Source organism: Crocuta crocuta, unplaced genomic scaffold (assembly GCF_008692635.1).
Source record: "Crocuta crocuta isolate KB4526 unplaced genomic scaffold, BGI_CrCroc_1.0 scaffold13, whole genome shotgun sequence".
NCBI lineage: Eukaryota > Metazoa > Chordata > Mammalia > Carnivora > Hyaenidae > Crocuta > Crocuta crocuta.
This window is the reverse complement of record NW_027530007.1, coordinates 7,192,767-7,201,245: the sequence shown is the minus strand read 5'-3', so window position 1 is coordinate 7,201,245 and position 8,479 is coordinate 7,192,767. Positions and strand designations below refer to the sequence as shown.

The 8,479-nt window shown below is 66.2% G+C and overlaps 1 protein-coding gene across 1 annotated transcript in view; it reads right to left on the bottom strand.

The window, feature by feature from the left end:
- MEGF6 (multiple EGF like domains 6) overlaps positions 1–8,479 on the bottom strand; it is a 78,560-nt gene that overhangs the window by 69,331 nt on the left and 750 nt on the right. The window contains 4 exon segments of the mRNA XM_077763994.1: positions 837–946; positions 5,210–5,350; positions 6,363–6,482; positions 8,289–8,328. Coding sequence (XP_077620120.1) covers positions 837–946; positions 5,210–5,350; positions 6,363–6,482; positions 8,289–8,328 — 411 coding nt within the window.

Below are 8,479 nucleotides of genomic sequence, written 5' to 3'. Positions count from 1 at the left end.
CTCCCGTGCCCACGCCCACCTGTGCCCCCGCCCACCTGCGCCCCCGCCCACCTGCCGGCCCACCTGTGCCCACGCCCTCCTGTGCCCACGCCCACCTGTGCCCACGCCCTCCTGTGCCCACGCCCTCCTGTGCCCACACGCACAGGCCAGGAACAGCTGCCCAAACACCTCTACTGCCGGACTCCACAGCTATGCGCCTCATTCCTTTCGCGAAGCAGAGGCTTCAGAGTGAGGCTCGCGTGCGCTGACCCGCTGGCTCCCCGTCCCCCCTGCATCGGTCAGGACCCCCTCTCTGAGGGAGGCAGTGACAAGCCTCCACTAAGCACCTGGGGAGACTGAGGCCCAGGGCCCAGGGACGGGAGGCAGGACAGGAGCTGCTGTCTGTCTGTCTCCAATGCCCAGCCCCAGGCCCTCCTGGGAACTCAGGGCCAAGGGACCCAAGAGCAGGGGTGGCGATGGCGGGCGGGCAGGCTAGCGACGGGCTCCACGACAGGGCCCTGAAGCGGCATCTGAGCCCACAGACACCACCGTGTGGCCCCGGCGCTGGCCTCAGACCCCGCCCAGATGCCAGGACCTGGCGGACAGCCCCCCACCCTCCGCTCAGACCCCCCACAGCCCCATCCCTCTTCCCTTGCCCCCTGCACACATCAGCCTGGGGGCCCACTGCTCCTGGATTGTTCCGTTTTAACAGCCTGGGTGGGGGCAGAGTGGGGAGCTCTCGCACTGTGGGAAGTGCCACCAAGTACAGAAAGAGGGTCTGCACCGCCCATGCTGGGGACAATCCCTTTAGATGCAGCCTCTTCTGGGGCACAGGTTTCGGTGGGGGGGACACTCACGGGAGAGGCAGCCCTGGTCACCAGGCTGCTGGCTCCACCCAGGGCAGCACCTGAACACCGTCTGTGCCTCCATGGCATACACCTGCCTGTAGCCCGTGTAGTAGATGGTTCTAGAAAAGAAGGGAGAAGGGAAACGTTTACTGTGAGACGCTAGCTCTGGCGGCACTTCCCGCTGCTTTTGGCTCTCCCCCACCCACCCCTCCCCGCGCTGATTCTCCAACTGCTCCCTTCACGACGGAGCAGATCCAGGCACGGAGGTGGGGGGACGGTCTGCGTCTGACAGTGGAGACACACCGGCTGTCAGGGGGCCAGCACCCATGGCCCCAGCCAGCTCTGCCCCCTTCCCTCCCCGCCCCTGCCGGGCCCTGCTCGACAGCGTCAGGACAGGCACATCTGGTTCTTAACGCCAGGCCAGGTTCATTCGGAGACCGGGAGTGGCTGCCAAGGTGCCCAGCTCTGGGCAAGGCTGAGCCCCGGGTGGTGCCGGGTCAGACCCCGGGCTCTCGGTGCACAGGGGAAGACGGCCAGAGCCTTCGCGGTTTACGAGGGGCCTCTTCCCCACCTGCGGGGGGTAGGGCTGAGCCAGGGACATGGGGTGACCAGAAGAAGGGCTGTGGACAAGCACAGAGGGACCAGAGTGTGGTCATACCCAGCCCTGAGGTCAGAGGGGAGCAGGCGGGAGGGCTCCTCGGGGAACAGGGGGCAGGGGAGCCTGGGTCCGAGGGTTCCTGCTCAGGATGGGAGTAGCTCTCACAGAGGCTGAGCAGAGAGAGGCAGAGCCCCAAGCAGGAGCTGGGAAGGGCCCACGCCGGAAGGAGGCACCCAGGTCCGGCCCGTAGGAGGGCACTGACGGCTGCCTGAGGCCACCCCAGGCCACCTGCAGCTGCGGGCGCCTCAGGGCCACCTGTGCACGGCGGGCCGGCCAGCACCAGCCTCCATCCTGCTTCTCTGCACACCAGCAGCCCCACAGGGTGGCCTTGGGGGAGCAGTCCCCGAGGGTCCACCTCACGCCATCCTGGGACTCAGCCCACAGCCTTGACCTTGCAGCCAGAGCCAGGATGTGAAGCAGAGGTGCCCGGGTCCCACATGGCCCACACAGCCTCCCATTTCAGCGGCACCTCACAGCCCCAGGCTCCTACATCTTGGCTCCACTTCTGCCGGCCTCAGATTTTGGAAGGGTCTCTACCATTCCAGAAAATTCCATTCCCCCTTTTTCAGAGAGTGAGTTACAACAAGATCTGACCCTGCCGACCTTCCCAGGGCAGCTGTCTGGATTCCGGATTCTCCCTCCTCATCCCTCCCCACCCCAGAACTCCACCCTCACCTAATGAGGGTGAGCCAGAGGACAGCTAACTGTCCCAGCCCAGCCCCTCGGTCTCTCATCTAGAGGGAAGACCGCCAACCTTATTTGGAAGCAGGGTCTTCCCCGATGGAGACAAACGGAGAGGAGCCTGTGCTGACTTGGGGTGGGCTCCCAGTCCAAGGACTGGAGTCCTCAGAAGCCAGGGAACAGACACCCTGGGGGAGGGCCATGTGAGCACCGAGGCAGAGACGGGGGAGAGGCAGGTGTGAGCCAAGGACACGGCCACCTCCAGGAGCCGGGGCGGGGAGAGGCCTGGGACAGAAGTCACCAGCTGTGCCCACACCTGGGGCTCAGGCTCCCGGCCTCCCTGACGGAGAAAACTGAAGCCCCCCCCACCCCACCCCCGCTCAGCACAACTGATTACAGTGGCGACTGGAAGCTAACCAGGACTCAGTGCTCAGCCCCTGCCCTCGGGTCCTTGGCCATGACGGGACTGGTCACAGGCTGTGGTAAGGGGGGCTCAAGACAGGACTGGTCACAAAAGTGGGGGGGCGGGACAGGTCACAGGCGTCGGGGGCACGGGACGGGACTGGTCACAAGTGTGGGGGCGCGCAGGAAGGCCAGGGAAGAGGAACTGAGAAGGTAGTAACAGAACAAAAGGAAAGGGGTGACCCGAAGCCACCCTGCCCCACCGCTGTCTGTAGGAGTGGTGACCGGGCCCGGCCTACAGCTATGGGGTCACGGACCCTTGAGCCCCGGGAGCGGCCCGAGGGCCTGGACTGCCGTTTCCAGGTGAGGAAACACCCTCCTGCCTGCTGGGGCTCGGCCGCCAGGAGCCGTGGGAAACCCATGGCCACCCTGGGGATCAGGACCCCACAAACAACCCAGGCCACTTCCCGGAAGCGTGAGCTCAGGCGCGCTGCGGACAGCAGCCTGGGGGGGCTCTGAGAACCCCGCTTTGGCAGGACATGAAACCACTGCCTGGGGAGACGCCGACCGCAGCGCTGGACGGGATTTGGCAGAGCAAACCGCGTCGAGCCCTTCCTTCGTAAATATTTATCCCTCTCCCGGGGCTACGTGCTGCTGCTCGCGGTCGCCCGGAGAACGGAGCCCACCGGCCCATCTGCCCCGTCCCCCCCGCCCCTGCCCTTGGAAGGCAGAGACCCTGCGACACAGCTGGGGGGCTACTGCCCCTACGTCCACTCCTGCAGGTCCTTGGGGGCCTGAGCCACAGGCCAGGGAGCCCCGCGGCGGGGAGGGGGCCGGGAGGGACGGGTTCCGTGAGGGCCCCGGGTCTTCCAAGCATCCTTTCCCTCCCTCCTCCCTTCACATGGGCCACACCCCCAAAGGACAGGGGGCCTCCGTGCACAGCCTGCACTGGCCGGTGGTTTGTCAGGGAGACCCTCCTGATGCGCCAGGAGAGCAGATGGGAGGAGGGGCCAGGGGGCAGGGTGGGCCGCCCGGGGGAGCGGGGGCCTCTGTGCACTCCTGAAGGACGAAGGCCACAGCCTCGACGGCCAACGGAGGAACAACTGCGCGAGGCGCGTGGGCACAGCTGTGGCAGCGTGGGGGGGCGCACGCCCACTACAATGCAGCGGGGCCCCACGGAAGGGAGGCAGTTAGCACAGATCACAGAAGCCCCACGGGACATGGTGGTGGGGAGACAGCTCTCGGCCACGCGGGGCGGAGGGCTGTGGGGGAACCAGCTCACATGGCTGCACTCCAGGCCAGGCACCCCCGCCCCCCACAGGCCAGGGACCCAAACTGCCCCCGCTGATCCCGGTCACCTCAAGCTGGGCCAGGAGAGGGTGCCCAGAACCCGATCTGCACGCGGCCCCTCCTGAGCCTTCCCCGGAGACCCGCACACAGAACACAGGCCACCCCCCCAGCCCGGCAGGAAACACGGCAGAGCCCCCCTGCCCCCGCCCCACACGGCCAGGCAGCAAGGCCCTCGAAGACTTTCCTCCCAGGAGACACCTCGCCAGGAGGCTGAAGGCGCCCAGATGCTTTGGAAAGGCTGCTTCCCACCCCCACCTAGGCCAGCCTGGGGACCAGCGACAGGGAAATGGGGGAACAGCCCGCCCTGGGGGCTCCCTCAATGCACACACCCCACAGCGCTCCAGCCTCGGGACCTCAGGGCCCCTGGCAGCTTCCAGCAACAGCACCCCTCCCCACACATCGTTGTGGGGACGCGGCTGACGTAACCTCGTTCCCAATCTGTGACCGATGTGTGGCCCCACACGTGACAAGGCCCGGAGGCCCGCACAGAGCACACCTCCGGGGGCAGCGGCGGGGGCAGACGTGCTCCTTCGGCCCCGCGTTCCCAGCGTCAGCTCCCCGACCTCGGGGCAGGACCCTATGGGCCTGAGGGGCCACCCCGTGCCCCACGGTATGGGTAGCGGGCCCGCCTCCACCACCTGGCGAAGGCACCCGTCCTCAGCACACCTGGCCCAGCAGACGCTGCCCCCAGACACCGCCAAGGGTGGCGGGGGGAGCTGGCACCCCACACAAGTGGAGCCACGCAGGCGGCCCTCAAAGGCTGCACTGTGAAGCTGGACACCACACCCCACGTGCGGGCCGCTCCCACCTTCCCCGCCTAACGGGGGCACTGCCCGCGCTGAGCCCCCCCACCGCCCAGCTCAGCAGTGGGGCAGATTCCAGAGACAGGAGAGGTATGCAAGGGCACTCCTTAATTTGATTTTGAAATAAAATCTTGGGCAAGAAAAGGTCTGGCGCTGACTCCCCCGGGAATGAGGCCCAGGGGCTTGGGCGTAGCAGGTCCCGCAGGGCGCTCGGCAGGCCAGGCACCCCGCTTTTCCCCTCTCCTGTGGCCGCCCCCGCCCCCAGCGTCCCGCCTGGGCCGTGGGATCCCCATGTTCCTCAGGGCCCCTCCCACAGAGTCCCTCCTCCCTGCAGGGCCCCCTGGGCAGCAGTGCTCAGTGTGGGAGCAGCCCTTGGGGGATGGGGAAGCTTCGGCACCAGGCGCAGGGCTGCGGGAAGGGGTGTGGGCGGCCCTGGGACCCGGACAGGGGCCCCACACCCCACACCGGACCGGGGCCCCAGTACATACCTCCGCTCATGGCTGACGCACCACGCCTGCCGCCCGCAGCCCGGCTTCCACACGGGCACAGTCCGGCTGAACGCCTGCACGCAGGGCTGGCTTCGGCCCACCAGGGTCAGCCCCTGCTCGGCACACACATGCGGCCNCAAGCTGTGGGCGGAGGACGAGGGGACGGCCACAGGGCCACACCCTGCATCTCCGTGCAGGGGCCCCACACTACCCACAGTGCTGTTCTAACTTTGCCAAGACACCAGGGGCCTGGGGTCAGCGGGAACAGTGGCCCGGACCCTGCGTCCGGTCTGTGTGACTCCCCTTCCTAGGCCCCCGCTCCCCCAGCCATCCTGGCCTCAGAGATGTCCCCTGAGCTGCCCCCGCTGGGCACACGGCTGGGTGGGTGGGAGTTCGCTCCAGGCGGGACAAGCACAGTGGGGAATGTTGGGGCACCTCCGGGGAGCGTGGAGGGGGTGCACGGCGGAGCCCTAGGGTGTCAGTGGCTCCTTAGCGCCCTTGACCCCTGCGCCACAGGTGAACACACGGACAGGAGCATGCCGCACAGGGGAAGGGGTGGTTGTTGGGAAGATGCAGCAGGGGCCCCGGAGGCTCTGGGAAGTGGGGGGAGGGGCAGCTGCCCCAGGCCGCCCCACCCCCCACCCGGACCCACACAAGGCAAATTTCAGGAGGGAAGGCACAAAGTTTGCCAGGCCAGCCAGATGCCACAGCCTCTTGGGGGGGGGGGGGGGCTGTCCTCTCCTCTGAACACGCTCAGGGTCACACAACCCTGTGGGCCACTCCCACCGGCCACTCTCCCATCCCGTCACCTGTGTGACGTGACTTCTCCCCGCCGTGGGCCAGGGCTCCCCCTCTGGCTCTGCTGCTCTGTCCACAGCCCCCAAAGCTCTGCCCCGCTGGCTCCCCGCTGGCCTCGCGCGGATGGGGGTGTGGGGGGGGTGGTGAGCACTGCACTGATCTCCTCGGGGGAGTTCCCGGCCCTCCAGAACCACAACTTGGGCCAACATTTCCATCTTCGGGGCAGAGGAGGTGGGATGGGGGAGGGAACAGACATCCAGATGAAGTGTCACCCCAAGTGCAGGGCAGTCACAGGGCTGTCCTTGCACTTGGCTCCCGGTTCCCATCTGGGGAGGGAAGGCAATTCCCAGACTACAAAGCGAACACAGCTCCGTGGGACATCTGCTTCCGGGCAGAGAGGGGCTGCTGGAGGCTGGCGGCCTTGGCCCCGAGCCGAGGTGACGGTGGGCACACGCAGCAGGCCCCAGGATGAAGGCTGGGGGGGAAGGGGGGGTGAAGTGAGGAGGGGAAAGCAGGGCGGGGAAGGAGGCAGCCAGCATCGCAAAGCTGGGGAAGGCCGGCTGTGAGCACACCCTCATCCAGGCTCCCAGGGAGTGTCTCCGACAGGTCTGTTTTTACAGGCTCCCCTCTGGAACCCCGTGGTGCGCCTCTGAACACACATCGCCGCAGACAGGGTGAAACCCTTGAACTTGGAAGCCCGCAGCCTCCAACCTCGGGCGGCTGGAGCTCCAGAGTTGGGGGACACCGTGCCCCCGTCCCCAGGCCCTGCCAGCAGCCTTGGCCCAGCCCTGTGTGTGGTGAGCAGTCACTCCAGGCCCCAGGAAGATAAGCCAACCATTCTTCCAGCAGAAATGCACTTTAGAGGCAGAAATAAATAAAGATGGGTTGTAGGGTTTTCAATCAGGACACGGTCAGCCAGTGGGAGCCCAAGAACCAGCCGCAGGCTCCCACGCATCCACAAAGGCCACTCTTGGGCCATGGGTCAGTGGGACCCCTACTCCACGGAACCCCTCTTCTCTTTGTGTCCCCCAGAGGCCCACCAGGAAAACCAGTCCTGGAGGGTGGGGAGGCCTGTGCTGGCCCCGCGGGCTCATCCCATCTCCCCCGGGGGAGGGGGCGGGGGGCACAGGACCAGAGAGGACAAAGCACCTTCAGGGACCCTGGCTGTTGTCTCGGCTCCTCCCCTGCTCCTCTGGGGTACAAGGAGCAGAGAGCAAATTCTGGCCCTTCCTGGAGCCCACCGGCTTCCAGAGCTCCGGGGTCCAGCAGAAGGATGCCCTCTGCCCCCTGTGCGGCGGGCCAGCGGCATTCAATGCCACCCTACCGCGTGCGGGGGCACGTACCGGGTGCTTCAGAGACTATCAGAGACAACGGGGCTGTGGAAGGTGTCAGAACTCAGCATGCCTGGGGCCACCTGAGAATAGAAGCCCCGGCCAAGACACAGGGACACAGGTCCCCAGAGGGGCAGCCACCCCGACACGTGAGAGGCTCCCTGAGGAGGAGGAAGGGGAGGAGGAGAGAGGGCAGAGGGGGCTTTGGGGAAAACAGGAAGCAGGAAGAGAAGGTCCCCTGCAATCCACTAGCTGCTGGTTTGAACTGCTTGCCCCAGATCGGCCAAAGGCTTCCCGGAGCCCTAGCGACAGGCCAACCCAACCTCGGGAAACAGGCCTTTGGCTCCGCTCCTCAGGGGGTCAGGGTAAGGGGCCCAGGAGTGCTGACAAGCCGTCTCCACAAGCACACTGGAGCCAAACCCCCTTCAGGAGGAACCCTCCATCCTCATGGCTGCGCAGCCACCCACCCCACCAGCACCCTGGAACTGCCAGGAGCCTGGGCCTCTGGAAGCCCCGGCTCACCATGCAACACGCAGGCAGGCCTATGCCGCTGTGCTAATCCCTTCTGAGGCTGCAGCTTCCCTTGCACAAACGAACTCACTGGGATCACACGACAGCAAAATGTCCAGCCGAAGTCATGCAGAGCCGGGACTCAGCCACTCACGTTTCTGGATGCAAAGGCCCCCTTTTCCTTTAAAAGGCCACAAGGAAAGCTTCAAAGCAAGACGCAGGCTAGGGGGTGGGGTTCTGGGGCACAGACTTGCCCTCCCCCCAGCTCTGCCTGGAAGTGACTGTCCTGCACGGCCAGGTGCACTGGGCCCTCTGGGTGAGCGCTGGGCAGGGGCCCTAACCCTGGCCACTTGCCTGCCCCTTTGCAGCACTGGACAGGCCCCGCCTGGGCTGGGGGCCGCCAGCAGGCGCCTCCCCTCCTCCCCTCCTCTCTGGCTCACTTTGGCACCAGCTCTCCTGTGAGGCCAACACAGGATCGATCTGCCGGTTAAGAGAGACCGCTAACCGGCCCCCTGGGGAATCATCTTTCAAAACTGAATTCATCTCCGTTGGCTCCCTGACCCTCTCTTCCTGCCCGTTCTGGTGCTGAATTCCTTCTCCTGTCTCTCAGCCCCAGCACGCACGTGTTTAA